This window comes from Carassius auratus, chromosome 30, assembly GCF_003368295.1.
Source record: "Carassius auratus strain Wakin chromosome 30, ASM336829v1, whole genome shotgun sequence".
NCBI classification, from domain to species: Eukaryota; Metazoa; Chordata; class Actinopteri; order Cypriniformes; family Cyprinidae; genus Carassius; species Carassius auratus.
In genome coordinates this window covers 10,354,644-10,379,834 of record NC_039272.1, presented here as the reverse complement: position 1 = coordinate 10,379,834, position 25,191 = coordinate 10,354,644, and the positions used below count along the sequence as shown (strand labels likewise).

The following is a 25,191-nucleotide window of genomic DNA, read 5'->3' as shown; positions in this document are numbered from 1 at the left end:
CAGGTTACTCTTCATTTTGAAGGCTCAAAGTAAAGTACTCCCACTTCCCGCTGAATGCTGCAGAGACGCTGTTCGGGAAGCACGTGACATAAAGCGAGGCCAGCTATTGGCTATTCGCTACTTCACCTGCTGTACTGGCTGAGTAAAACCTCCGGTGGCTCATTACTGCCACACTTTGGTCACCGCAGATTTGAAATATGCACGAAATGAGCCGCTTATGGCAAATAAAATTTATTTAGCGACGAATCAATAACTAAATTAGTCGACAACTATTTTAATAATCGATTTTAATCGATTAAATCGATTCGTTGTTTCAGCTCTAGTGTTAATGCAACCTTTTAATTTTTCATGAAAAAAATATCATAGCAGGATATTCCGGTCCAGACCTTAATGTCTGCCTCCAATACAACGTTTTTTTCCTTCAGGAAAGTACCAATGACACATTTTAATTGGAGAGGAAAATCATGTCATTTTTCTCCTGATTTCAAATACTGGTATTAAAATAATAATAAATATTTTAACTTGAGTTAATTTGTAGTTTTGAAGCTTGCAGTATGTTTTTGATTAACTTCTTATATATGTTTCAATATCAAGAACATTTTGATTGTCCATCTCATGACCCATTTAAAGGGATCGTTCATTCAAAAGTGCTGTCATTTAGCTCAGCCTCATGTTGTTCTAAACTTGTATGACTTTATCTCGTCTGTGGAACATAAGGGAAGGTCTTTAGAAGAATATTGGACAGCATTAGCTTTTAATTGTATGAAGGAAAAGACACTGAGATGTTCTGCTGAAAAAGTAAGTTTTGTGATTTAATTAAAATTTTTGGGTGAACTTTCCCTTTAAAGGAATAGATCCCTTTATTTCCCTCTGGGCGAGTTTGCCATTTAATGCTGATCTATGTTGATCCTCCTCTTCCCTAATGTAATCTTGAGCATCCAAACTGATCTCAGTTCATTATTGTAGTTAATTTATACAGAAAGCAGAATGAATGAATGTGGATCTTTCAGTGTTACTTTTTTATTATTAATGAAGAGTTTTGTCTTTGCTTGACACATCATATCCAGAAAGGAAGTTTAGTGATTCTTCTCTATAGTGGTGTTGATGGGGCCAAATGATCTCCGTGTGACAGGTGTTTATGACAAATCCTGGATTTTGTAGGATGTGGGAGTCTCCTGCTTTCTGTCTGCTCTCCTGTGCCGAATATTTAGCCATTTAGTTTCATCGTGAGGTTTAATTTATAGATGACGTTTCAGTTTTTGGCGAAGACTGCTTTAAGTTAGTGTGCTAGTTTAGTGCCATTCACTTTGTGAATTGCTTTTTATTTTAGCCTGAGACATATTGTGTGGGGAAGTGATAAATATAAATGTTATATTTATGGCATGAATGGAAGCAATAAGATGGAGGTGTGTGTTGATGAAAGAATGATTGAAAGGTATAAAAGTGAAGCGTGGACATATCAAACATTATGTCTGCCTACTGTATTTCCTCCTGAATAGGTCTTGCTCAGGCTCTGACAGATAAGCATTTGAAAGTGTGTATGGAAAATCCCATCCACACACATTCTGAATGGAGAAGCAGTCGGCCTGCTCCAGTCATAGAGATTCCTGCTGACTGATTTGGATATGCAAACATACTCATGTATTGGTAGATGGGACCGAGGTCTTATATATAGAAGCATTATCCATGATCTCTTAAAGGCAGATAACTGCTATTGACCTTTTGAACTGATATGAAAAGGTCTTCGTGAAACCCACTAAATATTTATTTTGGGGATAGACAAAATAATGCATTTAGCTAGTAGTTGAACTAAATGGTAATACATGCACATGTATGGTTCAGCGTGTGCTGTGATGTTAATACATTGACTTGAATAGAGGAACAGGAGTTGGAATATCCCAGCTGTAATTGGGTTTACTATGATAATATTAAACTTTTGGATTGTGCTTGTGTGGTTTACTGTAGCATGTTCTGTTGTTGCATTTTGCTCAAGCTTTGTTTATTTGAGAAATAGATGACATTGTTTTAATGTTTACATTAACATTTTAAAGGTTCACTCAGAAGTGAAAATGCTACTTGTTTTCATGTTGTTCCAAACCTGTATAACTTTCATTCGTAATCTTCTGTGGACCATACAATGCAAGTCAAAAACTGTTCTCCCCAAAATCATCGTATGTGTTCCATGTCATAGATGTGTAAATGACATGAGGTTTATAATATAAAAATGAGAGAATTTAATATTCATATAATTCAGAAATTTCACTGCTTTTGTTATTGATTACTGAAATTTTTGTATGGTTCCATGAGAATTGAAGTTAGCTTAAGGAACCTAAAAGTCATTAAAAAAACAACAGCAGAAAGGCAAAGTCATTGAGAATTGAGTCATTCTTGAAGACCGGTGCCACACGATGCAGTCCTTTTCTTTGATGTTGTCTAAATTGATGTTGTCTTTGATGGTGTCTAAATATTAACATCATTACAAATCTCATGGGCTTGTGAGAATCAAAATGTCTTTTGTTCAGGAAGCCAGAACCTTTTTTTCTGGAAAACCAAGCAGAACACTTGTATAGCATACTGTGAAACAAAGCATGTTCCGTCAATAGAAATGGCTGCCAATTGGTCGCACTCACTGTACTCATTGTACTCAAGACTCCTTCAGAATATTTGGCTCATGAAAATATTCTGATGTTTCTTTCTTTCTCTTTCTCTCTTCCTCAGGTGGTTTAGCAGCACAATCATGGCAACGTTGAGCCCGTGATTGAGTAGCAGTGCTCCAGGCCCCGTCTGAGCCTCCAGCACCCCACCAGACAGCTGCAGCATGTCTAGTTCAGGCTTTCCCCCCAGCCAGGGGTCCTTCAGCAGCGAGCAGAGCCGTTACCCTCCTCACTCAGTGCAGTACACTTTCAGCTCCTCACGCCACCCGTCGGTTAGTACCACACACACTCCTACCTGCACCTCACATTACGCTGCGACAAACCACATAACAAGAATGCTGCTAAAGTAGATCTGTAACTGCTGTTGCTGTTCCAGTGTCAGTCGCACTTTGAACTTGTTAATTTTTGTGTGTACAGTGCAGATCCTGAACCACTAGGCTTGAACCATCTATTCTTTGCAACAGAGCAGTCCTAAATATTGCTGCAAGCAGCTATTACACATCCTTAGTTTAATCAGAGCTGTTTTTTGTAAAGTTTATAAACAGGAAAAGGGCATAACATCCTCTGTTTAGCCTGAAATGTCAACACCTTGTGTAGGATGTTAATACCACCAACCCATGTGTTTTAAACCCACATTAGTTCTAGACATGCAGATATCCTACTGTCTCATTTGCTCTCTAAAAGTGAGATGTATGTGACAAAAAGGTTAGCTACTGCACACAGCTTAACTCCTTTCTCCTAACAGCCAGACCATCCCACTTAATTGTTCACCTCTGTATCGCGAGTGCTGTGTCATGGGGCGTTCACACGTACAGACGTTTTATTGCTAGAGTGAATGTATTATTATTTGTAGTAAGCATTTCCACTGCTCAATGATCTTAAGTTATTAATGGGCCCACAACCTTTGAAAATACGACCTCAAACGAGATGCAATGCTGGTGTTATGAGCAGTTCAGTGCACCTGTTGAGTTGAATCAGATTCAGACCACACAGAATAGCTGTTTGTAATACCCTATCAGACAATAAAATGTTACTTTAATACAGCAATTTTTATTCTTTAAAATGATCAAATAATTTAACGTTTATGCAAGGTATAGGATAAGCTAGGATTTGGTTGCAAAACCTAGAGTTTGGATTGGAATACACTACATGATTGTATACATACAATGTATTCACAATATACAAAGTAGGCTTTTAATGATTTTACTGATTTAATTACAGCTGCTTGTTTCTTTTTTGTTTTATCAGATAATAATACTTCTGATTTGGCCCATTTAAGTTTAAATCCCATCTGATAAGCATGCGTCCTTGTATGTTTCGCAATGATTACGTGTGTATTAGGTCAGTAGGTGGACTTTTTTGGCTGCTTGAATGCATTTGATCACATCAATGTCTACACCACGAAGGCAATTCAGTCAAATGTGTTTTCAACTACCTCTGGAAGTGGTCGAAAGTGGACAAGCTCAAAACTTTTCGCACCCCGTTTACACCTGTATTTAGCGTTGTCCATTTGTGAGCCGATGGACCAAAACGCATCTTTATACCAAGTGTAAACAGGGACAAAGATAAATGCATCATCATATATCCTGCGTTGTCCTTTGAGAGGGTTGGCAGAAGCCCCTTTCACACTGAGATTCCGGATAATACATGGGTAATGATCCCGGCAATTGTTCCCGGATCATGAGATTTTGGTTCATTCACACTGCCAGTGATTTCCCTGAATCTGTGCATGCATTCACACACAACTCATAAAGTGTAATGTACGAGTAGAAAACACTACGCACATTAACTTTCACTTAAGCTAGCGAAAGATCTCCGCTTCAGCACAGATAGTGAGGAGCTAACTGATCTCTGCTTCATTAGTTTGCACATATTTTTTTCATTGCGAACCTTGAGCACCCTTTTAAAGAGTCCGACACACTCTTCTAGGCATTGGTTCTGGCTTTAGTTCACACAGAGCTTATTCTGGGACTGAACCCGGCGATGTTACTAGGTCCCCAACCTGGGATCGATCCCGAAACCCATGTTGGGACTTGTTAGCGTTCACACAGAAGGAACTCTGGCAATTTTCCGAGACCAACTTGCAGTGTGAAAGGGTCTAGAGTGGCAGACACAGAGCCCATTTCTTGTCTCTTCTTATTTTCTCCTAATATTACAATGCACTTGATTTTGCACTGTTTGTAAATGGCCAGAAAAGCAAATTAGATCTTTTGCACAAGCATGACATTTATATTGAAAGTTGTTAATCTGAATGACCAGCTTGTTACTGCACTATACCATATGCAGTCACATGTGATCTGCAGAAAAAATACATAACTAAGAAATGAATTAGTAAATCTAATTAGCCTCAATTTAAAGAAATAGCTCACAAAAAAATTATTAATTACTCCACCTCGTGTCGTTCCAAACCCTTAAGACATTTGTTCATCTTCAAAAAAACGAATTAAGATATTTTTGATGGAATCTGAGAGCTCTCTGACCCTCCCATAGACCGCAAGGATCCTAACACGATCAAGGGTCAGAAACGTATCAAGGACATTAAGATAATCCATGTGACATCAGTGGATCAACCATAATTTTATAAAGCAACGAGAATATTTTTGTGTGCAAAGAAAGCAAAAATGACTTTATTCAGCAATCCGTCGTCTTCTTGTCACCCTGTAGTGCCATTTATGGAGAGTTTCACATACGTATGCAGCGTATGACGTGTGTACGCGGATACATTATTTACGTTGTTTACACTTTGATCTGTATGTAAACAACGTATCCGCATACATGCCTTGTTTACGTATGTGATACTCTCCAAAATGGCAAGTGACACTCATGCAGTTGTTGCAAATAGCTTACACACAACACAGTTTCTCAAGGAAGTGGCAAAACATTTGATCACAAACATTCTAAATTAAAACTTACCACTGCAGAAACAGCCAGCTCTACTGCTTTTTTAATGAAGAAATCTGGATTGGACATCACCTTCTGCATTATAATTATTTTACCAGTGCTGGACAGAGACTGAGACGGCGCTACTGCACGTCATGCCAAACCTCTGATGAAAAAGATCTGCCTTTTTAGAGACCGCTGATAAAACATCCCAAAGCGATTATCGGCCGATAGTGATCGGTAACCGATAAGTCTGAGTACCCCTAATTTTTACTTTTTAGCTAGTGAAATTGTTTTTTGGGCGACTTAATTTAGTAAGCAGAATGATTTGTTGATGGCACCAGTAAACTGTAGAGCAGTAATTTTGACATTAGCTTTTCCTCTGTCTTTTCTTAGTCAACAACAGTGTCTCTCAGGAGATAATGATCAAGTTTTCTCCAGTATCTTCACTCCTATTAGTAGTGGTTACATCATGTATACTAATTGGCATAAAAGTGAATGCATTGTCAACAATTTCTGCTGCTCAGGTCTCTGGAAATCGCCAGCTCTCATTGATATTGAGTGATAGGCAATGCTGTATGTGTAAACGCCCCTCTATGCTTATTTTCTCTCTTTTCTTCTTCCTCAACAACCCTTTCTGTCTCAAATGAAAGGAAGCCAGAAATGGCTGGGCCTCAACATTTTAAATCAATTTGGTTATCACTGTAGAAAAGCAGAAATAAACAAACCCCAGCTGTTCTCTCTTCTCTACGCCTTTTCTCTTTATTTCACATTACTAACATTTTTTAAAAGTTTATTTATATAGTACATTACGTACACAATGGTAATTCAAAGTGCTTTACATGAAAGAAAGCAAAATTATAGCAAAATCATGAAGAAAATAATCACAAAGATAAAACAAAAACATTTTTTTTTTTTTTTACACATTTCCTGTTTGCAGACACGGACATGGCCATGCTTGTTCTGGGGTTGTTAGCAGTTTAGAAGCGCCTCTAACACAGATGGTCATGAAGTGTGTGTGGCTTCTAGAGGAAATCTGATGTCTGTCTATTTCTGTGAGGTGACCTCATACCAGCAGATCTTGCAGTAATCCTGCTGTACCACAGCCAACTCAGACAACTGTGATCCCGTTGTCACATTTAACAAATTAGAATATGGTGACATGCCAGTCAACTAATCAACTCAAAACAGCTTCAAAGGTTTCCTGAGCCTTCAAAATGGCCTCTCAGTTTGGTTCACTAGGCTACACAATCATGGGGAAGACTGCTGATCTGACATTTGTCCATAAGATAATAATTGAAACCCTTCACAAGGAGGGTAAGCCACAAACATTCATTGCCAAAGAAGCTGACTGTTCACAGAGTGAACACCAGACCTGAACCCCAGAGAGAATCTACGGAGTATTGTCAAGAGGAAAATGAGAAACAAGAGACCAAAAAATGCAGCTGAGCTGTAGGCCACTGTCAAAGAATCCTGGGCTTCCATACCACCTCAGCAGTGCCACAAACTGATCACCTCCATGCCACGCAGAATTGAGGTGGTAATTAAAGCAAAAGGAGCCCCTACCAAGTATTGAGTACATATACAGGAAATGAACATACTTTCCAGAAGGTCAGCTGTTCACTAAATTTTTTTTTTTAATTATTATTATTGGTCTAAGTATTCAGATTTGTTGTGAATTTGTGGGTTTCTGTTAAATGTGAGCAAAAATTATCATAATTAAGTTGAATTATTGAAATGAAATTTTTCCACGACATTCTAATTTATTAAGATGCACCTGTATGCGACTTGGTCATACAAGGTACGTGTGGTAACAAAACTTCTATTCAGGTGACAAAATTTGCATCACTCGCAAGGTACGCAGACCTGCAAGTATTTGTAAAATCCAAAGTATACTTTGGCTTTAAGGATGGTTTAAGAACAATATTTTAAAATTATATAACAAATACAACCATCTACATTGCGAGTAAATCACTCACATATGCGACTAAATCTTCCTTCTGGCTACTAAATGATGTCTAATATTAGCCAATGGCTAATCAATTCTCAGATTTTATTCACCAGTGTGTTAGTTGGAGGCTAAGTATAAGTTTAGCACAGATATATTTTCACTCGCGAACACTCTTCGTCAGATGATCTTTTTTTTTTTAGTTCATCTCAATAGATGCGCAGCGCACCTGTATTTAATGTAACGTAAACTGTAGTGTTAAGGCGCACAAATCGTCGTCGCTTTCTCTCACACACACAGTGAGAGAATTGACACGCTACATTTAAACAATATTCTTTGTTGTATTTTCCTGTCAAAATAACAGTGTTCCTATGGAAGTCTTCAGCATTCAAGAACTGCCGGGTTTTCCGTACCGGTCAATGAGTACCGGCCAATGAGATTGCCATCCACGCATTAACTCCACCAACTACCGGGTTTTCCGTTAGTGGGTGGAGTTAATGTGCGGATTGCAATCTCATTGGCCGGTGCTCACCTATTATCGTACCTGTTCTGATTTCAGCAAATCAGTTCGAGCGAACGCACAAAACCTGATTAGTATTCATGAATCCAGCAGCTCACTAATCCTTAATAAGTTTTATAGTTCGATCAGTAGGAATCGTATTGTTATCTCATCAGTATTTTTGACAGTTTTTTCCCAATATTTGTAATGGATTATTTTTTTCTTTCTTTTTTTTTCTTTTTTTGAGAGACACTGAATGACCAAAAAAGCACCACCACCAGTCCAGTTAAAATGTTCAGTTAAAACGACTAACAAGCAATCAAACATGGTTCTCAAGTTTACTTCTAATTACTAAACTTCTATTCTTAAATAATACTTGATTATTATAAAGCTTGACTGACTGGCCAGTAAACTAAAAAATGTACTAGCTAATGTAGATTCAATTGCCAAGGTGTCCGTAGAGGGTTGAAATACCAGTTTGCATTATCAAGCTGTTATAATAACTGGAAGCTTAAAGCCTTGCACAAGTTAAAGCTGCAGTAGGTAACTTTTGTAAATATATATTTTTTTCATATTTGTTAAACCTGTCATTATGTCCTGGCAGTAGAATATGAGACAGATAATCTGTGAAAAAAATCAAGCTCCTCTGGCTCTTCCCAGTGGTCCTATTGCCATTTGCAGTTACGGACCGCTCTCGGTAAGAAACAACCAATCAGAGCTGCGGTCCGTAACTTTGTTTGTGTTCAAAATGTAGAAAAATGTATATAATAAGCGAGTCCAAACAGTGTTTTTAGCCTGTCCTGAATCACTTGGGTACACCTATAATAAGTGTTTATATTCGGACTATTTTAGATTGCTTCGGGGGTACCGCGGCGGAGTAACCCAGTACCTTTGTGATTCTTCATAGACATAAACAGAGAGATGTAGTTCCGACTACGATGTTCTTCCGCAAGATGCAAGCAGTTCTGTTTATGAACCGCTAGAGCGTCAAAAGTTACCTACTGCTTTTGAATGGTAGCGTATTTCTGAGAAATGTATCTGATCAAGTGTACGATTAACAATATCTATATACATGGCCATAGCTAGTCTGATTCAAACAGGAATTACTTAAGACCAACAAATTGTTCTAAGAACCCATAACTGGTGAGTTTCAAATATAAAATTTGCACTGAATAATTGTGATGCATGAGCGCTATAATGCTTGATAGTGTCACAATTGATAATGGAAATAATTACTTAGCTTGCTTTTGCTTTTTTTTTGTTGTTTTTTTTTGCCTGGTTCTTTAAAACTGAACTTTAGTCTGAGAGTTTGCTGGTGTCTGTGGTTTTCTAATGGAATGTTGAATTGAGAGTTTGATGATCAATCTCTTTTATAGCAGTGAATGTGTTACAGATAGCTGTATGTCTGTGTTTTTTGACACCATGTTCTACTAGAATGTAAAACAGACTTGAGCTGGTGTGTTCATGACTCTCTGGGGTAGCTGTCTTGTCACAGTGTATTTTTTCCTCTTTATACCTTTCATACTTTCTCACATACACACTTTGTCATTTGTCTTTAAGGCTTCTGAGTCCTTATCCATGAGGTCCTTATGCATTTGTTTTGCCCAGTGTTTCTATCTGATGTGTGTGTCTGCGTTTGTTCAGGAGTTCCCGGTACCTGACTACCGTACCCCTCTGCAGGACCAGCAGCGCCGCAGGCCTTCACTTCTGTCCGAATTCCACCCTGGGACTGAGAGGTGACACAACCGCCTCCCCTCTGGGTTGAAACATAATCATGGTTTTAAATTTAATTCTGCCCTATTTAAAGATAGCGTATGATAAAAATTACCATATTTTCTTTCATAAATATGTGAGTGTGTTTCTTCTTTTAATATGCTACTAATTCCAAATCCCAGAGAAATGCAGTTCTTGGTTGACAGTATGTGATTGGAATATAAGTGCATTATGTTGCGATTCAATTGTTTTGAGATAAAAAAAAAAAAAAATTTCAGTAATATTGTGTTTTTGTTGAGGTTTTTGAAGCATAATAATTGTCATTATAAGTATCTCTTCCAAATCCCGCAGGCCACCAGAGCGCAGACATGGTTATGAGCAACAGTTTCATGCCATCTCGGCTCAGCAGGAGCAGGAGACTCTCGAGGCCAAACGTCCCCGCATCGAAAACCTATCTGAAACACACTTTTCAAGAACTCAGCCCACCGGCATCGTACTGCACCCTCCACATAGCATACAGGACAGCATCAGGACCACTGGAGAGGTCAAGAAGGTAATAAGTGTGTGTGTGTGGATGTAAGAGATTTAAATATGTCCTCATTCCATAAAACAAACTGCTGTTTGCTTTTTTTTTTAAAGGTTATTTGAAGGTTTGTACTTACTCTTGTGTGCTCTCTTTTTTTCCCCTCAATTTCTGGGACAGGAAGCCCAGTTTAGTGTGAAGGTGGAGGCCTCGTCCCCAGGTGGAGTTACACAGGTGGGTGAGGATGCAGACACATCGCCCTCCAAACTCTCCAAAGAGGAGTTGATTCAGAGCATGGACCGCGTGGACCGTGAGATTGCCAAGGTCGAGCAGCAGATTTTCAAACTGAAAAAGAAACAGGTGTGTACCCTGACTGAACACAGATGCACAGAGAGACTTTAACTTTAACTACTCAAGAACTACTTGTTTTAAGCTCTAAGCTATACCGCTAGTTCATTTTGCAAATAAATGGCAAATTTTGTTGCTAGTTGTGTGATGACAAGACTTGTTTGTTTGTTTGTTTGTTTGAAGCTCCCTTATGCTGCGTTTCCACCAAAATTACCCGGATCAATTGTACCAGGAACTTTTTTCCCCCAGAAACTATTTTCTCCCCAGACCTGTTGCTTTCTGCATTTCCACCGAGGTCTAAAGCACCGTGAAGGTTAGGCAAATAGTCTGGTGACGTACGTCTGCGTGCGTTTCTCAATGCAAAGTACGTATATTTTGCATCCTCGGTAGTTCAGACTTTGTGCGTTCGACTCGGGAGTGTGATGTCCGCGATGACACACATCGGGTAATTCTGCAAACAGCAGCGTACTTGATAACATCAGTCAGCTCGCCTTGGCTACTGCAATTTTCTTCACTGTATATTTAAAATAAAACAAAATATGATATGAAATACCACTGCCTCCTTTCGTTTTCATTTAAACATAATTGCCGCAGAAATGTGATTAGTTCAGGGAAATGTGTATATATACAGCCATTACAATGAAAATGTATATTATATCAACTTTAATTGATTAATACAGACAGATTACCTGTTAGATTTACCCAAAACAAATGATATTTTAAGTTTAACCACTAAAGAGACATCAGAGCCAGTGGCAAATGTCAGAAGGACAGCATGGAGCTGACCGTCTCCAAAATCGGCAAAACACATTTTTAAATAGGCTCTGTCTTTATAAATAAACCACAGATTTGAGTTTTAAACAACTATATTCTCGCCTGAAATACATTTAAAATTACATTTCATGACACAATAACAGTAATATTTTGAAAATAATCCAAATAAATGGTGGTTGAAATCACAATGCTGCATGAACTCAACCAATCAGGATGCTCAGCACCCAAGTCCCGCTCCCGAAAGTTTGGGAACTTTGAAAAAATACTACCTCACCAGCAGGGACTTTCTGAGGGGCATTTTTTTACTCAGAACTTAATTTAGTTCCTGGTACCAGCCCAAAGTCCCTAGCTCCTGAGTAAACGCGGCTTTACTCTGGTTTTCACCGCTAGAAACAGACTGGGTTTTTGATTCTGTATTTATCAGAAAATCACAAAATTAAGCATACACTGCAATTTTTGCAAGAGCTCATACATTTTCGGAATTGCCGCAGATTTTTTGTTTAGACATATGTCCCGTGACGTCATCGAATCATCCCGTGATGATACACAGCGCTTGGAGATAGTCCAATTCACTGCAGAATCAATAAAATCTCTGAAATCTTGTGAGAAAGAGAAGTATTCAAATTCTGTGCAGAATTCTGTTCAAGCTACAGATATCAGAACACACGCCATTGATGTGGAAATAAGGAAAAACATTGTTCCTTAAACACATCACCACCATTCACAATGGATTTAAAACTACAGGAACAGGAAATTATATTTTTGAGTGTTTTTAAATGCTTCAAAAAACTTTTCCCAGCACTTCAAAGCTTTAATTATTACCGAATTTAAGTATTGCCCCCATTTAGGCAACCACTGTATTTTAATCATGATCTAAACAAATATGCTGCATACTTGCAACATGAGCAGTTTTTTACCTAAATAGGATTGTATAATTTCGAAATTTGAAGCAAAATCAGAATGATTTGTGAAAATCAGTTTTGTGAAACTATTCATAAAAAATATTTGCATGAAAGCAGCAGACGAGCTGAATGAGATGCAGCTTCACTCTCTGCCAGCAGGTGGAGCTTAAAGTGTTTCCTTGGTTTCCACTGTAAACAAGTGCAGTGCTGTAGTTATGAATTTTAATATACATCATACAGAGTATATAATATAGTTAGTTCCCCTCAGACATGCTTTCATGTAAACTCCTACCCCTAAATTAATTGATTTGTTTAGCATCTCAATCTATTTTAATCGTCACATTTTTGTTTTTATCGATTTTCAACTGGCTCGCGGTTAATCGTTACATCACTAGTAAATGCAGACATCAAATAGACATCTCTGAGATGTTCATGTGCGATTAGAGTGAGTGCTTTACTGTCAGGTGCTGGTGCCACCTTCTCTAGAACTTAATGGCACTGGTGATGGTGTCCTCAAATGTTAGTCTGGAGCCCTACAATGGTTCTCAAAGTCAGAAAAGTCATAACAATGTTAGAAGAACATTGTCTGTGGTATATTTTCACTGCAAAACAATAAGAAATGCCGCAATTATCACCGTACATTTTGAGAAAAGCAGCAGCAATCATTTTTGGCCACAAAAATCTTTAAAAAGTCCTACGAAATCCTGAAGGGACTGAATAAGCCTTGTGGTGAAATGTTGCTCGTCACAATTCCTCACTCCGTCTACTATCTTCTTTTTCTTAAATCTCTGATTATAGAGAAACTAGCATGCTGGTTTCAGGTACTTTCCCTTCTGACCCGATGGTGAAAATGTGACAGAAAAACAACAAACAGTTATCTTACCTTGTATACCACTGCCTTTATTGTCTTAAAAGATCTTTGTCTTTTACATGCTTGTTCACTTGTGGTATTGGAGATGAAGAAAGTCTCACTTCAACAGAACTTGAATTATGCACTGCAGTTTTAAAAGGGAGGTCAACAGAGGAAATTTGTTGAGAACTTATATGAACGTAATAGTACACCTCTGCACATCACTTTGATATTTGTGAGAAGGTTTTATTGGGTCTGCTGTAATCATTCATCCCTATTATTATTGGTGCTTACTGAGGCAAGTATCACTGTAATTATTGCTCATACTTTTTACCATACTTATAACCAATTTCCCCCACCATTTCTGCTAAAGACATGAATGATGCTTCAATTTGTGTGCTAAAAAGGTCTGTTTTTACTTTTCAAAGCAATATGTTTTGTGAGTTAACTTGAGCTATCAAAATGGGTGAATTCCTAATGATTGCATGTTCAGAAAATGTTTATTACTGTATATGTCTGTGTTTATATGCTTCAAGGTTCAAGGTATATTTGTCATGTCTGTTGTGTCTTAGCAACAACTGGAAGAGGAGGCAGCAAAGCCAGTTGAGCCAGAAAAGCCGGTGACTCCGCCTCCTGTGGAACACAAACATCGCAGCATCGTCCAGATCATTTATGATGAAAACCGGGTATGAACCCATTGACACCTGATGTCTTTCTCACACTCAGAAACCTAGCAGGGTGTGCTCTTTACAGATCATGTTCAGTTGTGCCATCATGTCACAGAGTGCAAATAGTTTCCTGAGAGTCTTTGATCACCTCTGGGGGAAGATAATCAATGACTAATTGAACTCGGTTCATTTTATTGTTGACAGTGTGTGATGCGACTGTCTAAGAGCATATGGCTTAAAATAGTAGACAAGGCAAAGTATGAACTTTAAAGAGGACATCTGATGCCCATTTTCCACAAGTTGGTATATATCTGTATAATACTTTACAGCTAGCTATCTGCATATGTGGTTTTTGTTTGCTTGTTTTGGAAGGAAAGTTAACTGAAAACAATAACGGATGAGACTTAGGTAAAGTGGGTGAGAGAGAAAGAAGTACTGATGTCCAGATGAGGAAATTGAGGCAAAACTATAGCACCCTGGTCTGAGAACATTACTAGACTCCCTGCTTCCATCAAGAAGCAGTTGCACACACACACACACAACACATATTTGGTAGGTGCTTGCAGCTGTTACAAAAACAGATTGTAGATTTGAGTGTAAAGAATTGTGGGATTGTGTAATGGAGGCGTTTCCCAGACAGAACATTACAGCTCAGGAAATGGTGATTTTTGGCATGTTTATTTTTACTCCCTTTCACCCTGGAGGAGAACATGTTTTCCAAACAAGTGATAAATTGTTTGTCAGCTTAAACAATTTGTGTTTCTGCTGCTGAAACGCACAAAGCCTCACACATTCTGTCTGCATCAAAGCTAGAAGTCAACAAATGAGAGCACAGTTCGTTCGTTTAGTGTGGTGTTGATCTAACCACAAGGACATACATCTGTCTCTTTTACCAACATTCGGTCTCTGTCGTGCTACAGAAAAAGGCAGAAGAAGCCCATAAGATACTGGAAGGGTTGGGGCCTAAAGTGGAGCTGGTGAGTGCTTCGTGAAATGATTTTCTGATGCAATAAATTGTGTGAGTTTGCTTTTTTAGCTAATCTGCTGCCATTTCCTCTGTCTCTCCACAGCCTCTGTACAACCAGCCCTCTGATACTAAAGTCTACCATGACAACATTAAGACGTGAGTATCTGCTTTCTGCAAGCTAACAGTAAATAATTCTAAAAGTGGCTTTGACCATACATTCCTAAAGTAATCATACCGAGAGCCTAGAAAAGCGCTATATGAATGTAATGAATTATTATTATTACCTACTGTTTGGGGGTCACATTTAGAGCAGTCACATTATATTTTCACCATATGACTGTTGCTTGAAAATTAATCACATTGAAGGTATTATCATGGTATCTACAGAAATGTTGATTAAATAAATCAATAATGCATTAAGTAACAGCCACACACTGTATTGTGGTTGTCTTTTTATGACAGGTGGCAACCAGCAAGTGTAAGGTGCAAGACTGCCACCTTCTATGTTTATTGCATCAACCAGACTGACTGTAAATGATCTCTGATATGAGTGTGTGTGAGATTTAACAAAAAGCACAATGTAAAAATATGATGCTTATTGTCAATGCAGTGCAATGCAAAGTCAATACACAATGCAGACTCTGAAAATGGTCTGTGTTCCCTTGGAGTTTTGAATAGAAGGCAGATTTATTTTGTTTGGAAGCTGGTGCAATTTTTTATTTTATTTTTTCTCTTCAAAAAAGCAGCATGAACTTTGAGGTGCTTGTATGTAAGCTTTAATTTCTCACCCACTTCATCTTGGTTGTCAGTCACCTTCAAGCAGCCAGCAGACAGTTGATGTGGTATGGTGTGTGCTGAGTCATTTAAATGAGGCAAACAGTGACTCGCCAGCTAATCATAGGTGGGTTAAAGTGAAACTACTGTGTGTATGTAGACAGGTCAACGTCGGTCAGTCTGTTTGTGTGTTGCATCCGGTCGACTCAGACAGTCTTCCACACATAGGAGGTGTGTATGTGAGGTAGAAAACCCTCAATTATCATGAATCAGAAGAAACCGTTCTATCGTAGACTACTATTCAAAAATGTTTTGGCTCAAAAGATCTGATTTTTAGTAAATTATTTTAAATTATATGAATATTAAGCAAGGATGCATCAAATTGATCAAAAGTGGCTAAAGACAATTTATAATCTTACAAAATATTTGTATTAATAAAAGTTTCTTGAGCACCAAATCATTATATTAGAATGACTTCTGAAGGATCACATGACACTGAAGACTTAAGAAATGGCTGCTGAAAACTCAGCTTTGCCATCACAGAAATAAATGACATTTCAAAATATTTAAAAATAGGCAAGTTATTTTGAAATTGTACTGTTTAAATTTTTTTGTTTTTCTATATTTTTTAATAGGGCTGTGACGATAACCGCATTACCGCATAACCACGGTGTTGAAGTCATCACCATCACTGCACCTTTTTTTTTGGCTCGTGAAAGTTATATAAATGCTTATATCAAGAGCGAAAACAACAGAGAACAAAATGGCGTTGGACGAAGTAGATTATAGCCCTGCATGGGTCTCAAATATAGGCCCTAGCCAATCTTTTTTTCTGCATCTCCCAAAACAGATTATATTATACTGTTTCAGCTATTCAGTAGTTCAGTTTTGTGTGTAATGGAAAAGTGATTCTATTTCGTTTAGGTTTTTTATTAAATTAATTTAGAAAAACGTTTGGAGCATTTTATTTTTTTCGTTAAATGTAAGTTTTTGTTTTTTAAAGTAATGACCAAGCGGCCAGCGGCAGACAATGAGTTGATCATAGCCTATGTTTTGATCAATTTAGCCTTCTCAAATTATCATGACTTGCCTAAAATAGAATCTATAGATATAGTTTGCGCATATCACAATGTTAGTTTAAATGTTTAACCTAGATAAATGTGAGGCGCCAGGGCTATCACTTGCAATTTTTTTCCAACAGCGGAAAATAGGCAGTCATTTTTGCTCATAAAGGTAAGAGTAATATGTCACTGTAAAGGTCTACTTTTGTTTGTGTACACTCACAATATCAACAAAACGTTGCTTTTATAAAATAAAGAAAACAAACACTTTCTGCCATCTCTGGCTTGAACAAGAGCGCGTTAAATTACTACTTTGAAATAATTCAAATCATAAAAAGGATCTCTTTCATTGTGTAATGCATGCATTTCTCTCTAAAGGCATATCCATCGAGGAGATGGCGAGTCATTTTTTTTTCATCACCATAATTGATGGATGTCTGAAATATAAAAATAAGGAAATTAAAATTTGTGTTTTATTTTAGAATTTGGTACAATTAAAAAATAAACACAAATTATATTGGCATATAATTGTATAGCTGCTTGTATGTTCAGATTTTTTTATGTTGCTCTTCTGAATACCTAGCTGCAACACAATTTTGTCTGATATGTGAATATATTTATTAGTCTGTTTTTTTTATACATACAGCAAATGGTTTAAAAATTGCTTTTATATATAGCCCTATCTCAGTTCTGAGCGCTCACATCTGCAGCACTCACATCCGTACATCTGCAGATGCCACTGTTCCTTGCGATGTTCAAGGGGCTGCTGGAGAAAAAACAAAACGCTTCCCACGCAGGGGAGAGGGACAGTCCATTAAACACATGGGAGGTTTATTGTGTGTGTGTGTGAGATTATTTTTAGTTACCAGGATAGGTTTCAGTATGTCTACAAATAATATTCAATAAATACACAATATCAATCCAATCTGGTACCAAAAAGAATCCGCGCAGACACTGAAGTCGCAAGGTATTTGCAGGAGGAAGCCCTTGATCTGCACTCTGATCCGCTTGCCTGGTGGTGGGATAATCGGGCTTAGAGCCCTGCACGGGCCTCAATTTAGGCCCGAGATGCTCCGGCCCTAGCCCAGCCGATGTCCTACAGCTTATACGAATTACCGTCCCGAGCCATTCAGCTCTTCTGATGGAGTTGGCAGGACTCCTATTCACCCTGCTTGTCAGTGGGCAGTGTTTGCTGCTTTTATGAGAGGGAATGTAAACACACTGGTTTTTATTGCTGCAGGAATCAGATGATGAGGAAGAAACTGATTCTGTTTTTCAAGAGGAGGAACCATGCACGCAAACAGAGGGTAAGTGTCTCTCATTCCTGTGCTGTGTCAGTGAACGCATGAGTATGAGTGCGTGTTGAGTAAGCGCTCCTCCATCAGGTGAGGTGACTGAAGTAACAGCAACTAGAATACTTGTGGGAAAATCAAGAATGGAGTAAACACAAAATTGCAGGTGCATTTCCACACCATTTTATGTTAATGACCTTGTAGACAATGCTTCATAAATGGCATTTTTGAAAGCATACAAACACATCTGCTTATGTGCACTTTATGATCACGTTTACTTTGTGCTTATGGTAAAGAAGTTAAGTGTATGTGTGGGGCAAATATTTATTAGGCTTTATGGAGATGTTACTTCAAGACTAATTTAAAACACAAATAAGGAGATCCATGTTGATCTCTATAGCTTATTGCACATGCCCTCATTTGCATTTCAGTCCATTTTTTTCTTTTGATTTGTCATTTGTGTCTGGATTTTCATTGCCAGAAGAGGTTAGAGGTTGTTTTCATGTCTCTTTATAACAGTTGTGATACCTCTAAATCTGTGGCCTAACTACATGTGGCACAGTGAAGAAGAAAAAAATGCTTCATGTTATGTGGCATCGTGCTCTGTAGAAATTCTGCTCCACGTAACTGTTTATGAAATATTATGTCTTCTGCATTGCTGTTATCATGTCCTCTTATCTTTTTTTGTGGACTGAAAAAAAGTATTGTCACTAAAAGTGTTGTCAGCACTGTGTTGTGCTGTTTAGGGACCTGTTATAGATCGCCCATGGTTATGAAGATTGGCCTGTTCCCTCTGAGTGTGTCTTTCTTTCTTTCTTTTCCTTTTGTGGTTCAGGACTATTGAATGGTTGATGTTTTCTTTAACTGCTGTGCTAAAAATAACCTTCTTAAGCTGCAAGGAAGCATAATAATATATATATATAGGTTTGTTCTCAGGAAGTTATGGTTCAGTGCAATTGCTTGTTAGTAGACCGGGTCGGTCATACCCTCTGGACCAAGAACAGTCAGACTGGTGACATGGCCAAAAGCCAAGAGGAAGGTTAACTGTTCAGAGAGAGGAAAAACAAGTTGTTTTTTGTTTTGTGTGTACTGTGGTACAGACACAAGTGCACTTGTTTCTCTTTGCAGGTCTTTATTGAGGCTCCGCTTGTTGAACCTCTTTGTTCTTGTTCATTCGCTGTTTCTGGCTCACTATATCTTCTTCGTCTGCCTCTTTCTGTCTGTCTTTCAGGTTTATATGTCACACTGAGACCTTTATCAAACAGATCAATTTGCAAATAGGAGTTCATTTAAATAGTTCTAGTCGTACCATCAGTAAAATTCATGCTTTGGTCAGTATTATTTTTTATGTTTTCTTTTTTTTTTTTTTTTTTTTGCTTTTGGACGCCATTTAAAAAAAACATTAAGTGAATATAATTTTTGTTTACTTGGATAATAACTCATAATCACTGTCAAATACTGATTTAGTTTTACTTTGCTAAAATGTTTTCTGCACGGGCCTTAGGAACAGAAAATTTGCCAGCGGTATGATGAGCTGATGACGGAGTGGGAGAAAAAAGTCGAGCGAATGGAAAACAACCCACGCCGTAAAGCCAAGGAAACCCGCACACGTGAATACTACGAGAGGCAGTTTCCTGAGATCCGCAAACAGCGCGAGCAACAAGAACGCTTCCAGAGGTCAGTCAGGCTCCTCAGTTTTTATGATGACCCAATGAACGCTCTGTCATACACATTTAACACTATTGCGTTTCCCTGACACAGATGTGATGTAACATCTTGTGTAAACACTTGAGGCACTGTGTTCTGTCCTGACTCAGCAGTTGGCCAATCAGCATTGAGGATCGCGTGGGTGCTAAGGTCAGAGGTCAATCTGTGACAGTTCCTGGTACAGAGGTTACAGGGCTTCCCTGAATTACAGGGAACTCTTTCTGGAACAGCACTAAAGCAGAACAGAAGAACATCGCATACCGCTGACATTGATTAACCAGAAACACAAACGCTGTTGTTTTTGCTGATAAAACAAAATCTTATCAAGCAAAGTAGTCTGTTTATAGATACAGAAATATTTATTGCACAAGATTTTGCCAGTGTTGCTTTCCGCCTTAGACTTCACCTAAACATAAGATGAAAACTGAAGAACTGAACTGCTCCGACTGATCCAGTCAGTGAGTGAGTGAGGCTAATTAAAAATAAATCAGATCAAGATTGATATCTGGTAATCTTCTCTGTACGCCTTAAATATACATCGATTCTTATTAAATCCACAAATGTTGTCAATTTGTATTTTTCTTTTATTGTTTGATTTACATTAAGGACACAGCCAGCAGCAGGTATATTAAGCTGGTGTCACTTTAAGACCGAATACATGGACTAAAATATACTGATACACATCCGGATTTCTGTGAATGTGAACTGTTGGCAAAATCATTCAGAATGCGTGCGGGCTAATTTTGAGCTACAGACAAAAAAAGTGAAAAGTGTCGATTTTCAGGTTTTCACAAAAATGTATTCATTAAGGCCTCGTCTAGCGATCCTAATGGTCCAAATAGTAATTAAACCTCTAAAATGATCTTTATTTGTACGTTTTCTGAGAGGAGAACCTTTGTCTCTGCTGGCTTCTCGTGCTGCCGCTGACTGACATATTAATCACGCACATAAAGGCGCTTCCACCAGCCCACAATCCCCTACACACAGAATTACAGTATTTAAGTAGACTATTCAAGCAGATGTAATCTGTTATGTTTTAAGTAAAGGTTTGGGGAACTGTTGGGGAAAAACATCTGATGTGTAACATTTTATATTCGATCCGAACAGTACAGTAAAATGCACATTTGAAAGCCATTAGCAGAAGTCAAATGTCATAAATCATTTGGTTATAGCCATTGTTTATAAAATGGATTCAGTTTTGAATAATAATTTTCCTTCTCAAACCCTCTGCGTGTCCATCTCAGGCCTTCTTGTTGGTTCTGGCAATTCATTCTTTTCCCCCTAACTGTTTTTTCTTGTTCACCTCATAAACGTTGCAGGACTCACGTCTGTAGTTCTGTTCCTTCAGATCAAACCATCCAACTTGAATAGTGAGCACTATTTGTCAGTCGTTTGTTTAGACAAGACAGAGTATGTAGCTATTGTTGCTGGAAGAGTCTCTAAACCAAAGAACTTCAGAGCTCCAGTGCTCATGAATAGACCCGGAGGAATCTTGCCAATAGCTGTAACCACTGCTTCAAAGGCTTTTTGTGGGAGAAGAAACAGGGTGGGACTCTGGTCTAGTAGCTTGCTTGGGAAAGCGCTGTTACATGGTACGGAGACAACAAAGCCAGGAACAGACAAACTCTCTAACCTTGCTTCATGGTTCTTGTCTTTAGGGTGGGCCAGAGGGGGACAGGCCTGTCTGCCACCATCGCAAGAAGTGAACACGAGATATCTGAGATCATTGATGGCCTCTCGGAGCAGGAGGTAAACCACTGATTAATATATCTGAAATCTGATCAATAAAGAAAAAGTCTACCCCAGGTACAGACAAGGTAATAGCCAGCAGATTTGTAGAGCTTCACTGGGTTCACCTACCTGAAAGAGACACTTAAAACAATCATCCAAAAAATACTGAATAACTAGCAGTAATATACATAGATTTGTGATCATAACTGATATTAGTCCGAAAAATAAGTACTGATTATTTTACAGACAAGAAAACGACACAGGTAATACAATTCTGATTGAGGATTTTAGTTTAATATCATTACTGCATTTACTGTTTTCAAGCTTGCTTCCGAATCTAGCCGTTCTATAATATCACTAATATTGTTGGCTATTTGAAAAACTGCTTTTTCTTGCCTTTTGTAAGTTGCTTTGGATAAAAGCGTCTGCTAAAAGTGTAAATGAAAAACTATAAAAGATTTGATGCCATTTACTTGGCAAATCCTTTGAAAAAGTGCAGTTTTGTTTCCTAGAGGCCTGATAAAAAAATGGTTCCTAGTCCTGGAAGTTGTGGTGCAACAGAGTAATCTTATTGGAGCTTTGTGATTTATTCGTAAGTTGCAAGTTTGCGTGCAGTATGCATCGGACGGGCAGTGAATGGACTGTGGGTGTTCTGTCAGAGACTGAGAATAGAGTAATATAAACTAGCACTGCAGAAGCATCCTGGACACCTTTTTGTCTCTTGTAGAACAATGAGAAACAGATGAGGCAGTTGTCTGTCATTCCTCCCATGATGTACGATTCCGAACAGCGGAGAGTGAAGTTTATCAACATGAACGGTCTGATGGACGACCCAATGAAGGTCTACAAATCCCGCCAGTTCATGAATGTCTGGACCGAACACGAGAAGGAGATCTTCAAGGAGAAGTGAGTAGCAGTGGCTTTTTTTTTTGCCATGTTAAGTGAATGTGCTGCAGTTTTTTCTCACCTTTGTCTCTCCTGTGACCATAGGTTTGTGCAGCATCCAAAAAACTTTGGGTTCATTGCTTCATTTCTGGAGAGAAAGGTGGGTTTTCGGTTTTGTGACTGAGTATGATGGACTGCTATCACACCCAGAATGTCCCTGGATGTTCATCAGTGGATGTTTGAACTGAAGCGCTGTAACCGCTTTACTGACTCAGATCACACCTCCACACCCAGTGCATTATGGTATTTTCTTTTCAAATTCAAGCCCAAGTGATACAGCTGTATTTGTTTTCTCTCTCTGCAGTGTGTGTCTGATTGTGTGCTGTACTATTATTTGACCAAGAAGAGTCAGAACTATAAAACTCTTGTCAGACGGAATTTTGGGAATCGGCGACGAAGGAATCAGGTATTTAAAAAAAGAAATGATCTTGACTTATGCACTTTTCACCTCGTCTAAGCATAGATATGACAAAGTTTGTTATCCAATTGTTCTTTGGATAAAGAAAGTTTGTATACAGTACACATACTATAAACTGCAGGAATTTTTAAGAAGAAATGTAAAAGCTATTAAATATAGCCTTTGTTTTTAAGCAGCACTAGGATTTTGGAGAATTTGTTTCTGATTATTGTGGTCCCAAAATGATTGCATTTGCATTGACTTTTCTCAGACATTGTTTGCGTAATAGTTTGTGTTATCGTGCAGTGGATATCCAATAATAATTATGCAATTAAATATTATGTCGGTGTTTTTGTACTTGCACTGCTGATCAGAAGTTTCTGTTGAACTTGATATTCATCAAAAAAAGCCTGAACAAAATGTATGAAAATGACACATAAATGTAAGAAATGTTTCTTAAGCACCAAACTGAAGGAGTAATGGCTGACGAAAATGCAGTATTGCGTCATAAGAATAAAAAAAAAGAAAAGAAAACTTTTTTTATATATATATATGCTCCATTTGAAAGCAGGTGAAGCACACACATGACAATCACGTGATTAATCGTGCAGCCCTAATCATAAGAGACTTCCTTCAAAAAAATTTAACATTCATAAAACATTTCAGTTTTACGACCCCAAACTTTTGAACTGTACAAAGTAAGCACTAAATGACAGTACTGAATGCATATTGTCAATATTAACAGCTACATACTGTAAATTTGCAACTGACATGTTTCAAGACTGGCATTCATTGCAAGACAGAATTTTAAGTCAGAATTTTCTTTTTTTGGAAATATACTTCAAAATTGCAAGCTATTGTGTTGGGATAAGTTGAATTTGCATTCATTCTTGTGATTGCAAACAAGCAAAAGGACTGTTTAAGTGCTCAAGAAGCCCCCTAGTGTTGGGTATGCACTGTTTCAACAGCTCAGTCTGAGAAAGTGTGTGCTTTTAAATGACTCTGTGTTTTGACTTTTTTTTATGAGGGGGGTGTGTTTGAATCATGCTTAATGTGAGGTTGTGCTTTTTCTTTTTTATGAGAGGGTGTGTTTTGTGGTTGCTTTTGTAAGCTGTTGACGATGTCTTATAAGAACTGTGTGTGCGCCGGTTATCAGGCAAAAATGCATCTGTGCTTTGAGAGTCTCTCTCTCTAGCTCTCTCTGATTTATGGAGGGCTGCACAGCTTTCCAGGAATCTGTTTTATCTGTTTGGCACAGCCGAGAGGCTCCATGCTGTTGTCAGGGACCACAGAGGGAAAAGAAGCGAACATGAGAGTTTTGAACTCCAACTTTAAAGCGGTTGGAGCATAGTATCTGAGGCTCCTTATTTTCACATGCCTACTTAGTCAGACAGTGTTTTAATCTGGCTATGACACCCAAACAAGGTGATTATCTGATGGATAGATGATTTCAAGTAAAAATTTAAACCCCATTTATTTTCTCTGTCATTCTAGACAGTGCACAGCTTGACCTTCAGCTTCCATGTCCTAGTCAAAAAGTTTGTATTTGTCATGGAAGTCAAATGCATTGCTAATGCAATGTATCATTTTAACTTTTAAGACAACAAAAAAATTGAACATTACACCTGTGTTTTGGTTCTGAATATTTCATTCAACTGTAATGGTGAAATTGCATATAAATATATTTCATATATAAACGCAACATATGTTTATATATATACAGGCATTATATATACATAATGAATTTACACAGTACACACATGCATTCTGTGTAAACAAAAACTTTTATTTTGGATGCAATTAATCTTGATTAATCATTTGACAGCACCAAAATAAACTCAATATTAGCATTTTAAGTCATTAAAAATAAATAATCAATAGTCTGCTTTGAACTTGAATTTTGGTTTGTACCTACCTGGACTTGACAAAACACATTCAAGTGAAAGTAAAGGGACAGTTCAACCAGAAATATAACCTCTGTTATCATTTACTCACTTTTATGTAATTTCAAACCTGCATGACTTTCTTTTTTCTGTGAATCAAAAAAAAAAGCTGTTTTATAATAACATTCTTCAAAATATCATTGTTTGTGTTCCACAGAACATACAGGTTTGGAACCACATCAGTGTGCAAACATTTTGGGTAAACTTTCCCTTGAATAAAGATTCAAGGATTGAGAGATGTGAGAACTAAACTTGTGGAACTAAAAAGTTCTGTTTATAATTTTTTTAACAACAACTGGTTTGAACGACAAACTGCAAGCTATCATTTCATTACTCAGTAAAATAAAGTAATGTTCATTATTTTAAGGATGCATTGATACCACAAGAAGATTGCTCTTGTAGTCTTATTACGCACTTGTGTTTTCTTGGTATTCTGCTTTTGCAATGGGTGAAATACTATAGACACTAGGATTGTGGTATTGCAGTTGGATCATCTAGTTTAATGAACAATATCCCATAAATCATTTATCCCCTTAAGCCCCCACTTCCCATTAAATCCTCTCTATCCTGGCCTGTTTTCATGGGGGTGCTTTAAAACTTTATTTTCCACATAAA

General features: G+C 37.8%; 1 protein-coding gene across 13 annotated transcripts in view; it reads left to right on the top strand.

Moving 5' to 3' along the window:
* The window catches only part of LOC113049164 (nuclear receptor corepressor 1-like), a 98,779-nt gene that overhangs the window by 28,828 nt on the left and 44,760 nt on the right, over positions 1 to 25,191 (top strand). For all 13 annotated transcript variants that reach the window (XM_026211259.1, XM_026211260.1, XM_026211268.1 and 10 more), the window contains 13 exons: positions 2,719 to 2,926; positions 9,626 to 9,717; positions 10,046 to 10,247; positions 10,398 to 10,577; positions 13,664 to 13,777; positions 14,680 to 14,736; positions 14,830 to 14,882; positions 17,802 to 17,868; positions 19,358 to 19,530; positions 21,219 to 21,309; positions 22,019 to 22,197; positions 22,282 to 22,336; positions 22,541 to 22,642. In XM_026211259.1, the coding sequence (XP_026067044.1) occupies positions 2,819 to 2,926; positions 9,626 to 9,717; positions 10,046 to 10,247; positions 10,398 to 10,577; positions 13,664 to 13,777; positions 14,680 to 14,736; positions 14,830 to 14,882; positions 17,802 to 17,868; positions 19,358 to 19,530; positions 21,219 to 21,309; positions 22,019 to 22,197; positions 22,282 to 22,336; positions 22,541 to 22,642 (1,473 nt within the window). In that variant the 5' untranslated portion in view covers positions 2,719 to 2,818. The remainder of the gene's footprint in view (positions 1 to 2,718; positions 2,927 to 9,625; positions 9,718 to 10,045; positions 10,248 to 10,397; positions 10,578 to 13,663; positions 13,778 to 14,679; positions 14,737 to 14,829; positions 14,883 to 17,801; positions 17,869 to 19,357; positions 19,531 to 21,218; positions 21,310 to 22,018; positions 22,198 to 22,281; positions 22,337 to 22,540; positions 22,643 to 25,191) is intronic.